Below are 22975 nucleotides of genomic sequence, written 5' to 3' on the forward strand. Positions count from 1 at the left end.
AAAATAATCGAAACTTCTTGAATGATAATTTGGAATTTTTTTCTACATCGGTTTCAAGGAAACAACTGAAAAGCATGGTAGCATCGATCCATAAACGTATGGTTCTTTAAAGAAAGGATACTGTTTTAAGTCACTTTCTACAAAAAAGGTTTCTCGAAAGTTTATTTCAACTCTGGACTTTGGTCCTGTGCAACTTTATTCCAGTAAAGGATGGGGTCGACGTAAACGCAACCTGATGCGCTAACAAAATTGGATCACGACTAAAGGATTGCGCTTTGCCGACATTGATTTACAGCCCAATAACTCGTCGTGATCGGTATAATAGCGATGATGAACAGAAACACAGAATAATTAAAATTCGCGATTGGAAGGATTTTAATGGTATTTTTACGTGGCTTGTTGATGAGTCAGTGCTACCGTACGTGAGAAAAACTCTTTAACATTTTGGGTTAATTACTGTGTTTAAGAAAGAAGCAAGTTTTCAGGTTTCTTTTTCCAAACCGCTGACATACTAAATGCGCTCGTCGTCTCAAGTCACTCAACATTTCCACTCCAGTATTTTCTCAACCGTTAACCATAAAAAAAGGCAAGCTTATCAACGATTGGAGTCAAAATTCAGAAACTGTTCTGAAAAGAAAAAGGATTTGTAAAATAAAACCGCATTTTTCCATAGAAATTTATAAACTATTTAAGCTGTATGGTTACGTCTATGGTAATGAGCTTGATCTTCGGGGTAAATGGCTGTAGGACAAGAAAACTTTATCTATTTGCCACGAGTTATGACGCTCTGACTCAGACATCATTTTCATCAGTAGCAGCCTTAGAAAGCCTTACGGAAGAACCGTGCTGAATGTTTTTTTTTTTTTTTTAATGCTGACCCTAAATAAAACCACTCAATTAGTTTCAAAATGATAAATAAATAAGTACTTAAAAAAGAAGCCGACCACTACTTGGAATCACTCAACTGACAAAAACGCAATTGTGAACGAAAATGACCTACAGCAATTATCCAAAAACACCTGTTCGTATTCATTAAATTGTATACCGACTACAAACAGAGTATTTCTTAAAGGCTGGTAAACGAACCAAGAATCAAACAGTAGACGTTTTCTTTGCGAGCTGCGCTGCAAGTGCCCCTAAAGAACCACCTGAATTTGACCGATCAAAAATGTTCAGTGTACTGACAGTCACATTATTATCAATCAACAGTTAATGTCGTCTTAATCTAATAGCCCTAATAGTGACAAATCACGCAATCTGATCTGACTATCAGCTGGAAACATCAAGATTACAAGTATAAAGTATAAAAAAAGTGCCTGGCAAAAAGATTAAAAAACAATCACTTGGATTACTGAAGAGGCGACATAGTTGTTTTAACCAACGCGAAAGTGATGGCCTCTCGTTGTTAAAGTAGAAAAACGGCCATGCTAATTAAATCGAAAGCAGTTAAGTTGTAACTGATAATAGCGGCAGTGGCACAGCGGGTAATTACTCATTTTCAAAGTAGTGCATTATAAACGAGGCCATGGCACATATTTGAAACTGTAAAATGACCGAAAATGGTCGATTACAAAAATGAAAATAAACATACAAAAAAGAGAGGTATCGAATGTTCGTAATGGTGGATGTTTGGTGGAAGCGAATGATGCATCACGAAACCCTTTTAAAAATACAAGAGAATTTCTTTTAGACTGTTAGGGGCGATGATTATGGAGAAATAAAGATTTCTTTTCAGTTCTATTATGCGTAAACCAGTAGATGACATGCAAGAAAATCAGTCACACCAAACATGACAACTTTACAACTTTCTAGAATCTTTCAAACCAGCCATAAGGCGACAAGCCTTCAACAACGAACGGTAACAGAAGAGTGAAAAGGAAACACCCCACATAAACACAGCAACATGTTACGGTAATATTGACAATAAACACGATTAAGCTTAAAGAAGTCTATTAATAGTTAAACCCCTCTGTCGATACACCACCCTCTCTAGTGGTCAACTTTAGTGAATGGTGTTTATGCTGGAAACTATACAAAACAAAACCACATCATGGCATAAAAATACACACAAAAAACCAAAATTTCAGTAACAGTCAAATTTTTTCTTTAAAATGGAAAAATTTCAGCTGTTGACAACTTTATTTTGGGAGTTGACATTGTTCTAAGATATTTTGGTTTACTCACATTTTGCCAACTTCGAACTTAAATCTTGTTAGTAAACACTAAGATGGTTCTCGTTAAAATGGAATGAAATGACGTGTTAAGTGACTTACGTCATTCCACGCCTCCTGCCTAGAGTTTTCTCTGACCCACCTCCCCTGCTGTTCAAAAGGTAAAATGACAATTGATTCCAGAAGTGCTGGCGAATAATGAGCACAATTCGACCGTGAGAGGAAAGTTGACGAAACTTTAGAGGTCGACGTTCAAGAGTTACCCCACCAGTTGCGCGTGTCAACCAACAAGAAAATATCTCACCGGCAAACGAACTTTTTGGACATGTGGACATTCATTATGGCTCTGGTTTTGTCCCTGTTTTTTCGGCAGGATTCATCTGCCTTCATCTGGGAAAGAACTAAGAACACAAAAGTGAATCCTTGGACAAGTAAGTAGAAGAGGCAATTTCTCAGTTTTTACAATCTTGCATAGAGTAAACTATTAATGGTTGTACATTCGTATGCAAACTCCATTTTCCGCTACAAGTTAACAGCCACGCATAGGGTAAGTGTTAGCATCTAATGCCTACCTCAATCAACGGGTAAACAAAATTTTGTTTACTCTACAGACTTAACCGGCGCGAGTTCTCTGTTATTCACTTTACGAAAATTTCGAATTTTCATTTCCATTAAAATTACTTCGACGCTGTGAAACAAGTCATGCACTTTCCACTTACTCAATAACGGAATGTGCCAGAGATTACTGGTCGAGTGGCAACAACACTGAAAATAGAAACCTTTTTCCTGTAGAAAAATGGTAAAATTGAATTGCCTTTGTCACTGCAGGATACCAGAGAGTTCCACCTGCCCGGGAAACTGCCGACAAGCTAATGAGGTATTTTATGGGCATTGATGACACAGTGCTACGACTGATGAGAAGAAGGCATCGCAGGTCCATGCCTCAGCTTTACGCCCAGTTTGACGCAATATTCATCATCGACTCTTCGGGATCGATACGGCGAAGAGATTACTATCGTACAATTAAAGCCCTGCAGATTTTGACAGGAAAAGCCCAGCATAGCAGACGGTATGCAGCAATAACATTCTCGAACAATGCCACTATCCGTTTTGACTTTACAGAAAGAAAAGAGGCCGTAAACAATTTACGGATGATACCTTTTGAACGCGGCAAGACGAACACTCAAGATGCGCTTGAAGTGTGCCGAAAGGAGCTGATATTAAACCGCAAAACAGGCGCTAGACCTGGAGTCAGAAAGCGAGTCCTTATCATCACTGACGGACAATCAAATGTTGAAAAACACAAGACTTTGTTTCGTGCGTTCCAGCTCAAGATGACAGGCACGCAAATCTTTGTCATTGCCATCGGAAAGTACATAAAAGGAATCTCTGAGATTGTTGGACTCGCAAGCTCTACAGATGCGCATCTCTATCGTGTGGCCGATGTCAATGGACTCATCCGTGTGGTGAGAATGATTCCACCGTGGCATCGCATAAAGGAATACATGAGCCACTCATGGCTGAATAGAATGCTACGGAATCAAGCCTGAACCAGTGGCGTGCAGAGGTGGCTGGAGACGACAGGTTCATTTTCTTGGAACAATGCCTTAGCGCTCAAAGAAGCCACAAAATAGCTGCATAAAGGAAAAGCTTCAGGCATAGAGCGTCTTAACAATTTAACGCGCTTCTTAATTGTTAAGCTTGAAATATACTAAAATTGTCATAAACAGAGTCAGCCTTTCAAAAGCTGACTTCATTACCAACTATAACTATTTCCTGCATAGAAAGAGGTGGAACAATAAAAAGAACTGAATCAACCAGTCTCCTGTAGTTCTTGTGTCACATTCAGCTTTGAAAAGTTGAAACGATAAAACTCGTTTTCAAAAAATTGATCGGGCAGATGAAATTTGAAGTGCCTCTGCTTTACGTTTAACTGAAATTAGAAGTTTAGTGCGGATGATGTCTTCGTAGATTTATCAGAACACTAAAACATATAGTGTTTTCACACTGATATATTTTACTTGGACAAGAGTATTGAAATATTTTCAAAACAATTCGGCTGAAAAAGAAAGAAACGTTGAAAATTGTCTTATCATATTAGTCTAATTTCGCGCGTTCATAAGTGACATCATACGATATGATTATGACTCAACGAAATGTACCAGCAAAAACATCTGATGGATCTGCGCCTTTTATATATCATAGGCAGATCATGTAAAAAGAACAAGCAGGAAAGTGGTTGATGTTTCAAATGGGGCTGATGAGAAAACGACTCAACAAAGGGTCAAAAATAATCGTTTTAATTAGCTTATCGGCAACAATCTGTGGATCTGTTGTAGCTAGCAGTCATCGTCGATTAACGATTTGCTCTCATACTGTTTCCTCCTTTTGAGCTTAAAATATTGCACCTATCTTTAATCTAGATTCCGTGAAGGTATTCAACAGGAATAAATACACCCCTCCTCTCTTTCAAGGTGGTGATGATTGAGATCAGAGGTAAAATTTCAGAAAAAAACAACTTAAAAAGGTTTTTTTCCCCACAACATCAACCGCATGTAAATTCCTTTCAACAACCTGCGTTTCTGTAGTATAGAGATGAAAAACGTCCTGTAGGAGTGTCCTTACAAAGCCGGGATAAAAAAAAAAATTGGCCAATGATGCCTACGCCACTCGTTCATGGATGAAACTATTCGGCGTTGGTGCCACCTTTTCCACGACTGGCTCCATAACTAGGAAAGATAAGCCTATGTCTTTCCCGTTTGAGATTACCGCCTGCTCTAATTCTGATCAATGCAGCAAATACTTGAAGCCGACCTGGACTGTATTTAAACTCTGAGTATCTTTTTTTTTTTTTTTTTTTTTTTTTTACAGCATTACGGGAGCCAAAAACAACAACTGCAAGTTATGCAGACAATCAAAATACAGAAACAAAAAGTTTTATCGGTTTCATGCATCAGAAAGTAAATTTTGAGGTGTATTTGGGAATCAAAAAAATCGTTCGATGTCTTCCAAGCCTGTTGTTACAAGATGATTAGAAATACTCTCCTATTCCGTTTTCGCAAGGAACTTCGCCCATTCATCTTGACCTTAACTCTGGCTAAAAAAGTATAATGTAGTCACCCAGCTTTTCACGAGGAATATATTTAGCTATGAGCTCGAGTGATGTGGTGACTGATTGATAGTGGTTTGCCGAAAAGCAACATGTACTTCCAGGCGCTCATTTTACTCTTTTTAAAAACACTAGTGAACTCTAACTTGATGGTTGAATTTATTTGAGATGAGATACATATATGGCACACTTATGGTAAAACAAAACTGAACTTTGGGTACCATCTTTAAAGAAAGGTGAAGCATCAACTAAGACGAGACAAAAGACAATTTTCACGAAAAAAGTTAAAAACCAGAATTTGTCGCATTCATCACTGTTGACAATGTGGTTTCTAGAAAAACCAAAAAAAGTTTCCAACCACCCGCAGTTGAAAAGATATCCGACCACAGCTTGTCTCAAGACAATTTCTAAATACGTGTGAAGAATGTTATGTGATATTTGAATATCAGATGCACTTAAAAAGCCTGTGTTTAGTCCAAGATTTGTAAGTGCCGATATCATCAGTTTACGGAAGTTACCAAAGATAAACCCACTCACTGTCAAGAGTTATAGCTCTTAACCTAATTGTAATTGTCAAATACAAGCCCTTAGAACAACTGCAGTGAATAGTAATCGTCATTCTAGTAAGTCCTTGATCTAACACGTCCCAAACTAAGTCCCCAAAAGACATACTTTGTTAAGAGCTTGAAAAGAACCTTTCCGGGACCAAGAAAGCTGATTTTCTTTCCTCAGCGCATCCACCGCTCCAAACGTCATTATAGGGGAGGGATGACTTAAGTTACACGTACAGATTACATCCTGCGTTGACATCCGAAAACAGACGGAAGCATTTCGATAATCAATTTTTGTTTTTTGTTTAGTGAAAAGTATTAGAAACCAGCTCCTTATGGTACCAGCAATGCCGATTTTTACCTATGTTTCTTGTAGTAGTAGAATCGATAGCTTTACGACAGGAAACAAGACTTCACGAATAAGAAGGATGCATAATCGCTAAAAAACTATGAGGGTGAAGCTTTTAAAGTATTGATTTCATTACTCGTATCTTTCGTACTCTGTAATCCTCTATTTCCGATGCTAAGTCAAAGAAACCTAAATTTGAACACATCACTCAACTCCATGAATAGTTCTAATAATGTGTCAAGAGACACACACAGTATCCCTCTTATCATAAAAACAACGCGACATTCTTTCATTTTTGTTCCTACCTTGAATATTTCAGAAAACAAAAACATGCACTTATCTCGCAGTGAGTATGACAAATTTTCACAGTTGTCTCTCGAATGGCAGCCTGCCAGGTCCATTAAATTAATAATAATGAGTGCTTTCCTTGATCCAAAAAACAATTGTTAGCACGCATGCATCCATAACGTTTGAAATGTTATTAAGACAGCGGCCATTGCATTAGCTTATTTAAGAAACTAAACTGGATGCCTTTTTACGATGAAATTAACGTTAACAACCTATGTCTTATTTTTAAATGTATACAGGGGCAATGCCCAGAATATCTACGCACTAAGTTAGTCCTTGTAATTGATACATTGGAAAGCTCTTCGCGTTATGGGCACATAACACTACGCTACCCCAAGTAAAACAAGAAAACAGAAGGGAGTGCAACCTTTTTAGTATCATCAATTCTACTATGGAACTCTTAACCTGTTAAAATAAGATCTAGCGAAACTATCAACTCTTTTAAACGCAAATGTATTGAGCACATAAAGGAGGGGTATGCTAATATAGATCATTTTCGAATATCCTAATATTCTTAAATTTTATTCTTTTATTGCATGTTGATCGTTAGGTCATTTCCTATTATTGTAATAACTATAGTTAGAAATTTCTAAATTATTGCAATTGTTTGTAACTTTTCTTATTGTAATTTAGGTGAGGGCCACAGGCTTCTCAGACTGTGAAGTGCTTCCCCCGCAAATAAAGTTATTTATTTATTTATTTATTTATTACGTCAAAGTCGCCGGTATAATAAAAGAGAATGCCGGATTTCTGGGGAAAAAATCTAACAGATTAAAGCCAGTGTGGATTTTTTCGTCGAACTTGCTTTGCGTATAGCAATGCCCACTAAAGAGCAACCAAAAACCTTCCAGTGTAGAATACATATTTTTGGGAAGTAATTGTTTTCTGATTTTTTTTATCTCCGTGTTGACTTTCCTTGACCTATCAGTCGCCTTCTTATGAGCGGAGATTTTCACATACAATGATACGTGTGCACTATGAAGGAATGTTTCAAATATCTGCTTTGTAAGTGAAGAAATCTAGAGTACCTTTAACAGGATGACGAAATGCACTCCGGCGATGGAAGAATGGGCATAAAAAAAAAACATCACACGACACTAAAGTTCAATGTAAACATGCTATTCCCGACTAAGGGGCGGTAAATCGTTTTTCTTTTTTTGACAACCAAAGTCGCAGAAAGGAGTCCTTCATTTATCTTTAATTTTGCACACAAATAAATTGTCTGTCTCCACCTTTTCCTTTACGAGCACAGTTCTCAAATTTGATGGGATCACAATTCCATGCAAAAGCAACAACCATGAACTTTGTACAATGAATGGCCCGCAGCGGCGGGCCTCAATCTTATCGCAAAAGTAATAAAATGCGATAAAATATACTAATAATATCAAGCTGGTAATTAGCGGAAATGCTTTCCCATTCAACCACGATAAATTAACCTTCAACTTATTTGTTAAAAATGCAAAGTAAAGCCGTACCTCTCTCCAGTACTTTGAAGACTGAGTGATCAGAAGCGATCCGAATGTATCTCCGACTTCCTCTGCACTCATCACATTGTTTTTAACCACATTAACAAGATGAGAAAATAGCTCTTTCCACAATTTCATCAGTGAAGCTTCCACCAAGGGCCTAGCAAAATATTTGAAACGACAGTAAGAGAGTTTTAAATTAAAACCAACTGAATGGATGCGACGAATGAAGATGGTCGAGATAAAAAAAGTTTTACATGTAAGCTTAATCAGATACTTGTACTAAGCAAAGATAAGCTTTCACTGTATGTAAATAAGTGTTTTTTAGAAAGCTTTATGTACAGCATTTATAAATATTTACCATCCATTCAACTCAGTCTATGACATAGGTGGCAATGCTTTTAAAGAACAGTTAGAGCCAACGTAACATTAATAACATTTTGTGCGGCGTGTCTATACCAGAAAATTTTCGTTAGATTCACTTGTAAAAAAGTAAGAGCACGACTGCATGTAACCGGACAAAAATAGCGTCTTGAGGACTAAAGTGGATAAAGGGAGATGGCTTCGTCGACTCGCCAGAAAAGTAAGAAAAAATTAAACTTCAAAGTAGTCTTCGCTGTCGTCTTCACCGCGCTATGGTTGGAGTCAAGACGCGGCTGCAACACATTTGGCAGGAATTGAACGTCGGTTGTAAATTTTTGGCGGGAACGAAACGTAATAAGCCTCCATGTAAGGAAGTAATCCCTACGCCAACTGTAACACTGGTTGAAGGCAAAAAGCCTACATAACTTTAAGTTAAACAGGTACACTTCAACTCGCTTCGCGTGTTAAATTAAGTTACCTTAACTCTTTCTCCGTTTCACAGGACAGTCCTTGGGAAAACACTCGGTCTGGAATAAGGCAACCGGCAGGGGAACTAGATACCAAAAGTGGTAGCTCTTCAAGAACAATCATGCTGATCGTGTTTGGGTCAAAAGACTGGAGACTACTGCCAACCTCAACAGCTCTTTGACAAAACAATACATAACATTATAATGAGTAAATAAATTGTAAAACATTTTAAAGTGTAGTGAGATATTTGCGAAATGGCAGCCGTGAAAGAATAGAGCTTTCCCCCAAAAAAATTTTCCGTCTCCCATCATTCTATATTCACGTTATTAACACTTAAGGGTGATCAGAATTCCAGTTAAGTACCGCTAATAAAGTAAGTAACCAATCTCTCGTGCGACGAGAGCCTCGTCTCGAGATAAAGAAGGCTCTCTTCCCACCATACGAGACTCTGGTTCAAATCAAGAAACGTTCAATAAAGAGATTGTAACTGTCTGTTCTACGCGCACATTTTTCGAAGTATAAACAAGACGAAGGAGATGCTAACGTGTTGGGCGACATGGCTTTTGGTACATGATATTTTTCGGGTTTTCTTTCTCGGGTATTTCTTTCCAAATAAATGAGAAAGATAGTAGCTCTGTGTGCTTGGAGTTTAAATGTTAAGTAAATACTTCTCTCCAAATGCTCACTTTGTTATCTCTGCTCGCATGTCGGAACTGCAGCTAGGTGAATGATACAAGGTTTCTGGGCTGAATGACACCTCAACATCAGCGTCAACAGCTTGCAAAAGACACAAGAATCCATCTAAGCTTACGGATGGTTTTATCTCTTCGTGTGTCATCTCTGCCTGAACCTCTGTTTTAACATCATCCACAACTTCATCTCCATCCGTATCATCTCCTTTTTTTGTATTGTCACTAGTATCTAACCTCCCAGATTGTTCAGTGACTTTTGCAACAGTGCTTGGAAGTTTCTCTTTCTCTTCATGCACAGGAACATCGGCAGCGTCACGCTCGTTTTCCGATAGCACGGACTCTGGGATATCCTCACTGATGTCTTCAGTGAAGCTCTTGCTATAGTCGGGTATAACAGCAGGTTTACTTACACTCGCAGAAATTTCCAAATCCCCGCTCAAGGTAGCGTTTTTGTTGCGTTCATTAACATTTTTGTGTTCTATCTGTGAAGGAACGTAAAATGTTCCACCTGCGTCACCTCCATCTGGAAGGCTAAGATCACTTAAATCCAAGCTTTCCTCGTCATCGCTTTGCTCTCTGACTTTATGTAACTCTTGAGGCGTACCAGGCGCTTCAGCAATTCTTTCCTCAATCTTTGTATCAACTGACTTGCCTTCCTTCTGTTCTTGTGGTCTTCCGTTTGATATCTCCACTGCCTTGACTGGTTCAACCTTAGGCTTCGAAGCTGTCTCCAAATCAGCTGATCCCTCTGCCGGCAAGCTTTCATTTTTCAGCACAGATTCCTTCTCTGGTTTATCTGTTAAAACATTTGAAGTGGCTTGGGACGACATTGGTGAAATGGCAGTGTCATCCTCTCTAGTCTCAAAGTGATGTTCTTGATTAGTATTTACTACAGAGGTACCACTGACTGGTGATGAAAGAGGAGGATTTTTCAAACTCGTCATTGGATTGCTCCTCTCCAAAGGTTTTTCAGGAGTAACAAATGGCTGACCAGTGGTGTAACTCTCTGAGGGTTTGGTATCTTGAGCAGACTCCAGACTTTTTTCCATGACTGGTCTTTTGGGTAAACCACCATCAAAAGCCTGAAAACGTTACATCAAATATCTTATTGCAGAACAATAGTAGTAAATAATTACTAAATGAAACTAACGTTACAGTGTGGAGATTCTACACTGAGCACAACCTCGTTCCCAGGGTCTCTCATCTGTCTGCCCCCTGTGGCAAGAGAAAGGCTCTCGCTCCAGGGGGAAGGGCAAAGATGAGAGACCCTGGGAACGAGGTTGCACTGAGCATTGACTTAAATCTGGGATTAAACAGCTTCCACTTCACTTTGTGGCTTTTTCATAGGTCTACATATAGCAGCCAATCAGATAAAAAACTGAAATCAACCTTGACTTAATCTGTGATTTCCACACTTTATATTTTGGGTTCTCGCAGTCTCCTTGTAATGAATTTACCTTAGTTCCAATTGGCCATTAAGCTCACCTTATCATCAAATGAATTGTCTTCCCCATTGAAAACCTTTCGACTCATTACATTTGGTTCAAATTCAGCTGCCCTGTGATCTGTTGGACCTCCGTAACCCTGTCGCATTCCACCCTGATTGTATTGCTCAGGGTATCCATTCTGTTCATAAAGTCCTAGATGGTTTCTGTACCCCATGTGTGTCCTTTGCAGCTCCATTCTTGGTTCATAAGGTGTTGCTTCCTGCAACCGTGGACGTGGAATATCTGAATACATAAAACCTGACGCAAGTGGACCATTTCTAGAGATGCCAATCTCTCCTGGGTGTGGTCGTCTGTCATAAAACTGATCACCTGGTGAGCCATAATAGTGATCTGGTGACCTGTACTGTACATTAACAGGTCCTCTACTGCTTTCTGACAAGTGACCTTGATGCATTCTACTATCCAAAGGTCTTTGTGAGTCATAATATCCAGGACTTTGCCATCTACTGTCAGAGGCATAATATCCAGATGGTGGCGGACCACTGCCATTTGGGTGGGAGGACCCAAGATAAGAAAAATGGTCGTGAGGATAGCGATGGTCAGCTGGGTGATTTGTTGTTGGTGGTGATCTGCTGTAAACTGCTGACACTGAACTGTGCTGGTTAGTCCGTGTGCTTGCATATACTGGAGTGTTCACAGGAAAATGTGGCTGAAGTCTAGAATCTTTTAAGGAAGAGGTCAAAGGTGTAGTGCTAGGTCCCTGCAAAAAAATAAATATTCAACAACATTTCAAGCTCACCCAGAGCTTAAATAACTGTGAATTTATTTTAAGAGTAACTTACATTTCTCACTGAGTCGTTTACGTCTTGCTGTTGACCTAGTCTATAATTCTCCAATTCTTCTTTCCACCTTGGATACATCTTGTTGATGTAGTTTTCGTATTGCTCCTAACAATGTGAAAGATACTCCAAAAGTTACTTAAATGTTCCACAATTGTTCACAAAGAAAAGTGTAATTATTTGTATTAGAGAGTATTATTCTTAAAGAATGGTGTCATTACCTTTTGCTGAACATTTTGTTTCAAAAAAAAAAGGAATTTCTTGTTGTGGTGTTGGGAGGCATGTGCCTCCGATAAGGCATAGCGGGCTCAGAAAACATGTGGAAGGAATGAGTTGGACATGTTTTTGCTGTAGTTTCTTGTTTAACCTTACTGCAGATTCCCTAAAGCTCAGACATATTCAAATCATATAACTGATTCTGATTGTTTGGAACTTAGAAATAAATTGTGAATTAGTGACTACAAATGGGAATCACTCATATATACATTTACGCTCCAAGAGATCACAGTATAAAATGATACTAAAACAGCACCACACTCAAGTGTCACCTTATAAGCTTTAAGCCTCTCAGTTTTCACAGCCAACATAGCAGCATGTTGTTCTACCCTTTCAAAATCCTTCAATAGTTCTCTATTTCTTTCTTTGCTCCTCTTCTCATGATCGCAAATTTTTTTCCACTGAATTTCTAGTCTGTTTGCTTCCATTTTACTCCTTTATTATGAAAGAAAAAGAAAGCCAGAGTTGAGCTAAGTATTAGTACAAACATGGGGAAACTTTCAATTTTGGTAAGGCTTTTAGTTTTTTGAGCAGCTAACCAATACTATTAGTATTTGAGTATTTAAGGATTTGTACCAAGTACTGGAACAAAAACAATAGGACACAGGTCCCTATCAGAGAAGACTAGAATATCTAACCATTTCTTGATGTTATAGAAAAGTAGCATATTCTTCTCAATTATTTTAAGACCTTGAGTGTTGGTCCGGCTGGGGCTCCAACCCCCACCCTCCCCCACAACAGTCCAGCATTCTATCCACTGAGCTAACCGGAAGGCGGTTAGTAACCAGGAGGCAGTTACATATCATACACTGTAGTGCTTAACTTGTGGTTAGTATGATGCAGAGTTTGTTTAGATCTGTCATGCATCACACTCAATGTGACCATTGTTCAGATCTCAAAGACACTGCCAGAACATATTTTCCAAGTGTTTGGCAATTTATTTAATGTGACAGCACAATGACCTTTCGGTTCAATGTAGTTAAACACTAATACTTGAACAGGTCGTTTGTGTTATGTTCTTAGTCAGGACAAATTACTTTCTAAGGACTTCTCAGTCAGTACTCCCCTCTCAGGAATCCTCACGTGTATCAATACACGGCCATGGAAACGTAAAGAAAACTGAAGTCGGTGGTAACTGTCGACGGTTTCTATATACGAAGTATACGTAAGATCCACAAGTATTGAGTCACTACAACCTAAGACAAACCTTCTCACTTCACTTACATTTTTTGGCTGGAGCTAGGCTGTGACATAAACTTGGTATCGAGTGAACGTGACTTATCAGCTGAAGTGGATACCTTCATCCTATGACATCTGCAGCAGGTCAGTTAAATCACCACTTTGAAGATTGATCGGTATTTTGACTTATGCTTGCTACTAAAACGATACAGCACAACACAAAATGCAACAGTAGAAAATTTTTCATTAAAAGTTCAAAAATTTGATCGATCTAACATTCAGCGAGAAAATCACAAATGATAGTTCAGCCAAGTTCAGCTTCGATTCGATTGAGCGTTGCTATGGCAAGGTGTTCAGACAACCAAGTCAGCTGTTTGAAAATGTACATAATCACACTCTATCACGAAATCTTTACAACTCTCAAAGCAGCATCCTGACCTTTGGCTTAAAAATCATCGAGACTTTTCGCTGTGATGAGAAATTTTTCTGTTTCCTTTCTCTGGATTACCAACTTCCCTCTGATCACGGTCCGCCATTTTTCCAAATCTTTCAATGTTATCCATATATGGAAAATAGAGTTCCAGGCTTTTGCGCGGTCAGTAGAATGATAGAGCCATACGAACGCCTTGCTGTATTTGATGAAAAATTGCATAGTAGAAACTGAAAGGAAGTATATTGGAATTTTAAGGATCTTGCTTTTAATGGTCGTCAAATTACAGTGAGCTCTTAAGATTTAGAATCCCGTATGTCTGCAAACGAAGGTAAGTGCTTGTTGCGCTTTTGTTACGAAGACTGCGATCTAGATCTCTCTCGGGTATTTCCCGCATGATGTTCCGAGTAATTTTTGAAGCTTGGGTTCTTCTGGAACTAAAAAATGGCAGTAAAAAATTTCCGTGTCACTGAAACTTTTTCCCACATAAGTTACATGCCTCCTGTAGTTAGCCTCATGGCTCGGTAGCGACGATGTTGTTTGTTTGTTTGTTTGTTTTGTTCTCCATCATAATTGTCCACTCCAAAGCTAACAGAGCATCATTTATTTTAGGTAAGTTTTTAGTGTAGGTAGTCAATGCCAATTTGAGAAGCTGACAATGAATTATATTTTTTGTGATTACTTGATTTGCAAATTGGATTCTTCAGATAATCCTCCTGTAACTGAGAAGCCAGATGACAATGGCAGTGGAGCTACTGGAGGGAACGAGGAAGACGAGCAGGAAGACGAGAGTGATTTGAGTGAGTATGTTAGGTATGTTAAGTGTACATCTAAAACAACCATCAATAAACTTTTTTATGATTTTAGGTAATTATGTTGTCAACCAAGGATGAGTTTGACATGTGCAAATATCATGCCAATTTTGGCTGAAACAGTTTTGTGCAAGAAAAGTGAGTGAAATAGGCTTGCCATTGGGTATATCAACAAAGTTGAAATGGTAAATTGGCCACTGTAATGATTACAAAAGCTGACATTTCGAGTTAGCTCAATGGACCTCCCGGTTAGCTCAATGGATAGAGCACTGGACTGTAGTGCGGGAGGTCGAGGGTTTGAGCCCCGGCCGGACCAACACTCAAGGTTTTAAAATAATTGAGAAGAATTTGCTACCTTTCTATAACATCAAGAAATGGTTAGATATTCTAGTCTTCTCAGATAGGGACGAATAAATGGAGGTCCCGTCTCCTGCAGGGTTGGGGCAGGAGATGTTAATTTCCCACACACACACGAGATTACTGTGTGATGGATGTCCTCCCCTGGGGTGGGATGGGTGGGTTGGGACAGCAGGTCCACATCAGCTATTACAGCTGCCAATTAATCAACCTGCTTAAACAAATGAACTTGAACTTGAATTTGAGTATTAGACCTTCATCAGAGCATTAGCCCTTCGTTAGCCCTTCGCTCCGACGAAGGGCTAATGCTCGAAATGTCAGCTTTTGTAATCGTTACGGTGGCCAATTTACCATTTCAACTTAGTTGGTACATCCAAATAATTTCGTTACCCCCACCAATGCAGCCCCAAATAGTTTCTTTAGAAACTATCAGCCTTTATTCATTGCCATTGGGTAACCTACTGCTTCATCTTGTCCTCATTAAGCTAGACACTTATTGAAAACAGGAACAATTTTATGATTGGATGTTACACAGCCTTTTTCCATATCTCTCCTTTTCAATGTAGTGCACTTTCAGTGAGGAATGTCTTTTATTACACGACTCAGGCAGTCAGAGGGCCAATAACTAAAATCAACCAATCAAAATGCACTATTGCTGCTCCAATATTCTCAAAGTATTGGACCGGGCACTTTCCCGAATGGTCCCGAATGATACCGCACTTGTGTCCCTTTGAACTTCAGTCGTATAATAAATCTCTTATTAACCAAGCTTGCTCGGGACTGTACTGGAAGAACATCAGCCCTCGGCCTTTTTTGTACGGACCTCGCTGTGCACGGTCCGTACTGTAAAGACCTCGGGCCAATATTCTCCCAGTACGGCCCTCGCGCTTGGTTAATAAGATATATGTATCACTTTATTGTAAATTATGCTGCGTAGCTTTGCTTACATGAATTCTCAGATGGTCTGAAGCCAATCAGACTGCTAGCCATGTATAATCAGACCATCATCATCATCATAAATATATTTTTTGATAAGGAAACTTTTAGTTTGATATATAGGTGCCTTGTGACAAAAACTGGTGGTAGAACATTCCATAGAGCACATCAACAATCAGTTTAATCTGTGTATTATACAACTGTTATAATTTCTTCATGTTGCAGAAATGCACATCAAGAAATGATTAAATTATTAGTGTTTGCTTCCCATTGGAATCCCTAGATTTTCTTCAACGGTTACTGGTCCAATTAAAACCACCAACTAGTGATGTTGGTGAAAAAGAAAAGCCAGAACAATTGTTAGAGGAAGTGACGTTTGAAGGAGTTACAAATTATATCAAGAAAGGGAAATGTAAGTAGACAAAATGATTAACATTGCATTCTAAATTAAATGCAGTGTAGATTGAGTGGATCACAGTACTTTCAAGCTAATACATTGTGCTTCTAACTTAACACCCATGGTATGATTTTTGGTTCTGCTAATGATATTTGCCAGTTCTCTTCATTTTCTTTTCATAAAATCTATAAATTATTACAGGTTTATATGGCCAGTTATTCTGTAGTTCCATCATGAGAAATCACAAGAGAACTTAATTCTCACAAGGAAGAGTTTTAGCAATTTCTTGATTTGATGTCTTTCATTATAATGGTCTCTCATCTCTCCCCTGCAAACAGCTGTTACTAGAAAGATTATGTCAGTATTTGTAAAGAGAACTGGATATTTAGTACCATAGAAGTGGCAGAGGGATGAGTGTTATAATTTTTTATTACACGACTCGGGCAGTCAGAGGGCCAATAACTAAAATCAACCAATCAAAATGCTCTATTGCTGGTCAATATTCTCTCAGCATTGGACCGGGCACTGTCCCGAATGGTCCCGAATGATACCACACTTGTGTCCCTTTGAACTTCAGTCGTATAATAAATCTCTTAGTAACCAAGCTTGCTCGGGACTGTCCTGGAAGAATATCGGCCCTCTGTCTTTTTTGTACGGACGGAGCTGCGTTCGGTCCGTACTGTCAAGACCTCAGGCCAATATTCTCCCAGTATGGCCCTCGCGCTTGGTTAATAAGATATATATACAGGAAAACATTTCTTTTGCAGGCAAAAATATCGTTGTGATGACAGGCGCAGGCATCTCAACAGCTGCAGGGATTCCAGACTTTAGATCTCCTGGCACTGGTCTCTATGACAACCTGCAAAAATATGACTTACCCCACCCCCAAGCAGTATTTGACATAAAATTCTTTCGGGTAAGTTATACAAGTCTGAGTAAAGGGGCACAGTTGTCTCGGTGTAGATTTTCTTTAACTACTGATTTTTCAGTCATGCAGTTATTAGACAAGAAATTGTGTGGCAGCCCTGGTTGAAATTCACTGCATCGTCCCAATAGTAATGTGATCACCATGATATAGCTATTAGCCCTTTAACTTGCAAGATCCAATTAGAAATTCTCCCTTTTGACTGTGATGCATTTCCCTGAGAATAAGACAGCTGGAGAATTGGGTCCTAGATCAAGATAACACCTTCTATATGATCAACTTCTCTGTTCTTATAACCTGTTATAGCCAGATAATATACCAGTTTTTGAATTGCAAGGATAAATGAAATGTAGCTTTAAAGGATTCATAGCTTTTGTGCAGTAACAGTTATGGATTATTTTCAAGTGCAGTGTTCTATTTGATCACCAGTCAAACCCAGAGCCATTCTTTATGCTGGCTAAAGAGCTGTACCCTGGATCATTTAAAGTAAGAACAATATACTTTTGAAAAACCTGTCACTCAGTATTTAAGTTATATAATTGAGTAACTAATAAAATTAATGTTTTCAGTTTTTTTTTTTTTTTTGGTTCATTGCTTAATTTTAAATTATGTGATGAAAAACCTAAGAGAATCATGGAAATAGTGTGGTGGTGATTGAAAACCAAACATTAATACTGATTAAATTATTATATACATTTTTTATTTTTTCTTCTCAGCCAACAATTTCACATTATTTTATCAAGCTCTTAAGTGACAAGGAGTTGCTGCTACGTAACTACACTCAGGTATGAATTGCTTATGTCAGTCTGGGCAGTTAACATTACCTGACCACTGAGACCAACAGGTCTAAAGTAGGTCAAGCTCATTCTGGTATTTATTGTGTACTCAGACAAGACAATTCATATAATAAATAAAATTATGTGATTACTAAATATTCTTTCTGTGCCTTTCTCCACCAAGTCACCAAGTTGCAATGAAAGGGTTGACAGCTATACTGTTCAAAATGGTGGGAGGTCCTCTTTGCATAATTAGGTGAAAAACTTCCCATGTATCTAGAAGAAGTAGCAAACTTTTAGTCATAGTCACTGGCATGCATGCTATTGCTTGTTTAGTGGAGAGAAGCTTTCAGTTTAAGTCAGCGTTACTGAAATATTCCCTATTAATGCAAAGATATGGAAAAGATGCTTTAACAAAAATTTAGGAGGTAACTTAACTGCAATATCAGCACATGGTTTGCCTGTGCAATGTGAAAGAGGTGACACTTGAAAGTAAAATCTTGCATTTTTTTTTCCTAATTCAAATGTTTTCTTCTGCTCAATGTATTCAACAGAATATTGACACTCTAGAACGAGTGGCAGGGGTCCCGCAAGAGAAACTTGTTGAAGCACATGGATCTTTCCACACAGCACACTGTTTGGATTGTGTAAAGGAATATTCTCATGAATGGGTCAAAGGTACATGAGCCACATCACATATTAATAAAGTATAAATTTATAAATAATTTACTTATAAAAAAACTTAGTCATAGTAACCACTAGCTTAACTTATAAGTCATCAAAAGCAAATTGTCAAATTTTATACAATGTATAAGCCAAGTAAGAGATAATTAATCATTTGAGAGACACCTTTCAAAACAAGCATTCTTTAATTACACACAACTTTTTTAAACATCTTCTAATTTGATTGATAATAATGGATTACATGCAGAGCAATAATATAAATTAGGTCTCTTTCAAAGGGATTCCCTTTTAGGCAGCTAATTCCCTTCAGAGAGAGCTTTATACCTTCACTGTTGTGCTTTTTTTTTTCAGATGAAATATTTGCTGACAGAACACCTACTTGTCCTGATTGCAAAGGAGTTGTAAAACCAGGTTAAAAGCTTAAAAGAGCTGTTTGTAATTTATTATTCCCAGAGAAAGATTCTTTTTTTCATCTGTGATGCATGTTTGCTGAGAAAAAGGAAATTAAGCCAATTTTTCCTCTGGATTTTTTCTTGCATTACCAATACAGAATAAAATTGTTTTGGTGAAATGGCTTGTGTTCCAATAAGCCTTTCCTATTTTAAATGCCTTACTGCCTCTGTGTTTATGTCCAACATTATAGAATGATCAATAAATAAATTTATGGCAGTTTGTTTAAAACTTACTGACATTAGTCTGCACATAAATTTATGATAATAATAATAATAATTTTGTCGTTTTCTATATAGCATTTACCATGTAATGATCTAATGCACTTTACAACACTGTGTAGGGAACTTATCCAGACTGCCAGTAGCAGTTTACAATCCACAAAGTAGAAATTTTTACAGATGCCCCTCCCCCCTAATTGCCAGTGGTCAGGACATTAATCATGCTTTTCTTCTGTACACAGACATAGTGTTTTTCGGTGAATCCTTACCACCTGTGTTCCACAGATGTGTTCCTAAGGTAATTGATGACAAGTTTTCTATGTTTCAAGTTATCTATATGAGTGTATAAAATTAGATAGGTGAATACTTGTATGAAAAACAAACTTTCAAATGTTATTGCTTGAAATATTCGTTTCATTTTTTAGGAGGATGAATGAGTGAACAATACATGTTTGCTCATGTTTTTTTTTTTAATGACAAACAGGACACATTTTGTCTTAAATTGGTGAATTGATGTGAATTTTTTTTATTGAATAAGCTATAATCATTTCAAAATTAATTCAGTTTTGCTTGTCAACTACTGGTAATCAATTAAAGATATGACAAGAAAAGTGGATAGCATGCCACACTTAATTGAAGCCAGACTGTTGCTTTGACTTTGAAAGACGCATGTATGTACACTTGTGTTATATTCACCAAACATTTTTCAGTTTTTGTGAAAAAAGGCATTGTATGTAAAGTGTAGGAAACATTTTTTGCAAAAAAAACATTTGTCAAACATTCTCAAGTCTGTTTTTTCAGGATATGCCAAAGTGCGATCTCCTGATAGTGATGGGTACTTCACTGGTTGTGCAGCCATTTTGTTCCTTAATAGACAAGTAAGAATTAGTAAGGAATGTATGAAGCTGATGTGTCATGCAAGTTGTAGGTACACTTAGATTGATTCAGTAATGTAGTAAGTGATGTATTTGATGTGTGATTGCAAACTTGTAAAATTTGTAAAAAAAGACTTCTTGTTATCAAGCCTTCTCCCTCTCCCCCCCCCCCCCCCCCAAAAAAAAAAAAAAAGAAAAAGAAAGAGAGAAAGAGCGAGAGATGGCAGGTATCTATCAAAACCTGGCTGGCTTCTTTGGAGAAACTTCCGGGCTCCTCTCATCAAACACTTAAAAATCGGCCATACCAAGACGAGAGAGGGAGGGGGGGAAAGGAGAGGAGCGGATAAAAAAAAAGTAACCTACAGAGTCATATATTAAGGTTAGCATTGTGATTGTCAAGGGACACTGTTTTGTGATACGCTGTAACATAAAAAAATTTGATTTGTGTTTTGCAGAGTTCCTGCAACAACTCCGAGATTGCTAATAAATAAAGAGAAATGTGGAAATCAGGTGTGAGCCCATCAGGCCCTTTATCGGCTTTAGCTACACTTTCAGTTAAATAGCTCATTGTTGCTTTGCTTTTCCAGCCTGACTTCTTCAGCTTGTTGATGGGCGGGCCGGCCAGTGGTTTCCAGTTTGATAGTGAGGATAATTATCGGTGAGAGCAGTAGAGTTTACAATCAACATGACGTATAGGAAACTATTGCTAATCCAGGTCTTCAACTTGCCACGACAATATGTTCCCGCCAAAGGCCTCTTACAGGCTTTTTTAGCTTCAGCTATAATTAATTTGAATTAATGCACAAATAACGATTGTGATATATCACTTGGAGTATAATGGTGCTATTTTTTCTTTCAGGGATGTCATGTGGCAAGGTACCACAGATGATGGTTGCGTTGCTTTAGCCGAGTTACTTGGATGGAAGGTAACTGTACTTTTGACAATAATCGGTCACGCAATGTTACTAATCACGTTGGAGGTGCTGCGAAATGACCTGTTCCTCGTTTTCCTTAGAACGAGTTGAACCTATAACCTGCGTAGCTGGCGCTTGTTTAGGTCCTTGTTGAAAGTTAGTGAGGCGAAACAGCAACGTGGAAAACGAGCAAAGGATCTTCTCTGCTTTTTCCGTTACAAACCTCTTTTTACTACGCTGCTCAACTCTTTAAGGCACGCACAGGAACGCCAACTACGCAAGTCACTCATCCCCTTAAACATAATTGGGTTATTGGTTTCAGAACTCCGCTGTTTACATGTGTATAGGGCAACAATTTAACAAAAATTTACCTCTCTGTTCATCAGAATGTGAAGCGATTTCCAACTTTATGTAACATGTGTAGTTTTAAACAACAAACATATGCAATACATATATATGAACTGCGGTTATGAAACGTATATGTGCACGATCCTTCGCAGTAAAGCACTATTTAAGCAATAGTGAAAATCAGACCTGTAAAAAATTCAGGCCTGTACGGGATTCATGTTCCCTTGATTTCTTACAGGATGAGCTATTAAATTATGTCAAGGCAGAACATAAAAGGATCGACGAAGTGGATGCTAAAGCAAAGGAACCAAACGTTCCCGAGAATAAAGGTACGTACTTTTTGATACTGGTGAATCTTGCCGTGCGCTTTTAAAGCAGAATAATTCATCGCGAAAAATGGTTTGGGTTTTGGGAGCCATTATCTTTCATCACTTTTGCTTTAGAGGGACAGAAGATCTTGTGAATCAATGGTTCATTTCTTATCCACAGTTCAAAAATAATTTATTTCACACGGTGTCCGTGACATACGATGTATTATAAGATAACCAAAGTAAAGCGCGCGCTCTGATTGGTCAATTTAGCGTCCCCCATTTGCCCATGGGTGTACGCTGCTGACGTGAGCAAATGCAAAGACTATTTTTCCGCGCGCGCTTGTTTTTTCTGGTCGCGTAAGATTTGTTAAATAAAAGGGTACTCTTTAGCTACAATGTATCAATGTTATGTTATAAAACAAATGGTAAACACAACAGCGTACACTATTGAGTTATGGATGCAGTTGGGAGGTTTGCTAAGCACTCAAGAAGCTAGAGTCGCTCTCGGCTATCGCCTCGCGTGACCAGTACTCTTACGCTTCTTTCGTGCTTAGCAACCTCCCGCGTGCATCCATAACTCAATCGCGTACGCTGTGGTGTTTACCATTTGTTAATTTCTTTTAGTTACGGGGAACAAAGAATCTACCAACATTTCCCTTGCTTTTCCGAGCTCAAATACTCATAGAACCGTTATTTGAAAGCGCGGCCCCAAGCCCTGTGCAAAGATTTTTTTCTTTTGAAGCCTGTTTTCTGCAATTCCTCTGATGATAGTCTTCCGGTAAAGATCAAATGGTATTTTAGCTTGGATAAGTGTAATATGATAAATTCCGTGTATTTTTTGTGAAAAGTAATTCTAGTTTCCGACATACACCTGTTTAATTCCGAAACTTTTCTCCTGATTTACCAAGATGACCTGTTTCGTTTTGCCTTTCTTCCTAGGTGAGAACAAAAATGCTGACAATTCGTCAAACGAAGACAGTAAAGCAGAGAAACCGAACAAGGAAGCCAGCAACCTTTAAATTAATATTAGAGTCCCAACACTTTACAATTTCTGAAAATTTTTTAATCGAATCGATGCAATTGACCGATGTATTTAAGCAATAAACCCTTTTTCTTTCAGTGTATTATTTAAATAGCCGGTAATCAGTGTCTGGGAAAATGTTTTTGTACTAAATGTATCTTGAACACAGAATTTAAATCCAAATATATATCACATAAGTAAAGACAAATAAACTCACGCGAGCGGCTCTTTAGTTTTGTTTGTTCCTAAGGCTATCAAA

At 38.2% G+C, this 22975-nt stretch overlaps 3 protein-coding genes across 8 annotated transcripts in view; 2 read left to right on the forward strand and 1 right to left on the reverse strand.

Annotated features, from left to right (window-relative positions):
- Positions 1-13810, reverse strand: part of LOC111343504 (uncharacterized) — a 30171-nt gene extending 16361 nt beyond the window's left edge. The window contains exons 1-8 of one of the 4 annotated variants that reach the window (XM_088726138.1): positions 13698-13810; positions 13305-13394; positions 12353-12515; positions 11808-11912; positions 11003-11725; positions 9512-10599; positions 8836-9000; positions 8004-8154 (exon numbers count right to left, since the gene is read on the reverse strand). In XM_088726138.1, coding sequence (XP_088582264.1) covers positions 8004-8154; positions 8836-9000; positions 9512-10599; positions 11003-11725; positions 11808-11912; positions 12353-12515; positions 13305-13384 — 2475 coding nt within the window. In that variant the 5' untranslated portion in view covers positions 13385-13394; positions 13698-13810. Of the gene's footprint in view, positions 1-8003; positions 8155-8835; positions 9001-9511; positions 10600-11002; positions 11726-11807; positions 11913-12352; positions 12516-13304 lie in introns of all 4 variants that reach the window. The other 3 variants (XM_088726135.1, XM_088726137.1, XM_022950694.2) reach the window with 3 other exon arrangements.
- Positions 2333-4123, forward strand: LOC111343506 (von Willebrand factor A domain-containing protein 1). The gene is made up of 2 exons (XM_022950696.2): positions 2333-2602; positions 3000-4123. Exons 1-2 carry the CDS (start codon positions 2497-2499, stop codon positions 3719-3721), a joined length of 828 nt encoding a protein of 275 aa, XP_022806431.2. The 5' UTR covers positions 2333-2496; the 3' UTR covers positions 3722-4123.
- A 49-nt stretch (positions 13811-13859) lies between the features above and the next one.
- On the forward strand, positions 13860-22948 carry LOC111343495 (NAD-dependent protein deacetylase sirtuin-2). 3 transcript variants are annotated; one of them, XM_088726151.1, is made up of 15 exons: positions 13860-14020; positions 14397-14489; positions 16078-16206; positions 16959-17107; positions 17546-17602; positions 17833-17901; positions 18447-18570; positions 18928-18987; positions 19490-19545; positions 20049-20125; positions 20578-20632; positions 20710-20780; positions 20982-21048; positions 21623-21713; positions 22635-22948. In XM_088726151.1, the coding sequence occupies exons 1-15, from the start codon at positions 14005-14007 to the stop codon at positions 22712-22714; spliced, it is 1194 nt and encodes a 397-aa protein (XP_088582277.1). In that variant the 5' UTR covers positions 13860-14004; the 3' UTR covers positions 22715-22948. The 3 variants fall into 3 exon arrangements, with proteins under 3 accessions (XP_088582277.1, XP_088582279.1, XP_088582278.1); XM_088726153.1 differs by lacking the exon at positions 13860-14020 and having other exon boundaries at positions 14397-14502; XM_088726152.1 differs by lacking the exons at positions 13860-14020; positions 14397-14489 and adding an exon at positions 14551-14639.
- The last annotated feature ends 27 nt before the right edge of the window (positions 22949-22975 follow it).

This window comes from Stylophora pistillata, chromosome 6 (assembly GCF_964205215.1).
Source record: "Stylophora pistillata chromosome 6, jaStyPist1.2, whole genome shotgun sequence".
In the NCBI taxonomy this organism is placed as follows: Eukaryota; Metazoa; Cnidaria; class Anthozoa; order Scleractinia; family Pocilloporidae; genus Stylophora; species Stylophora pistillata.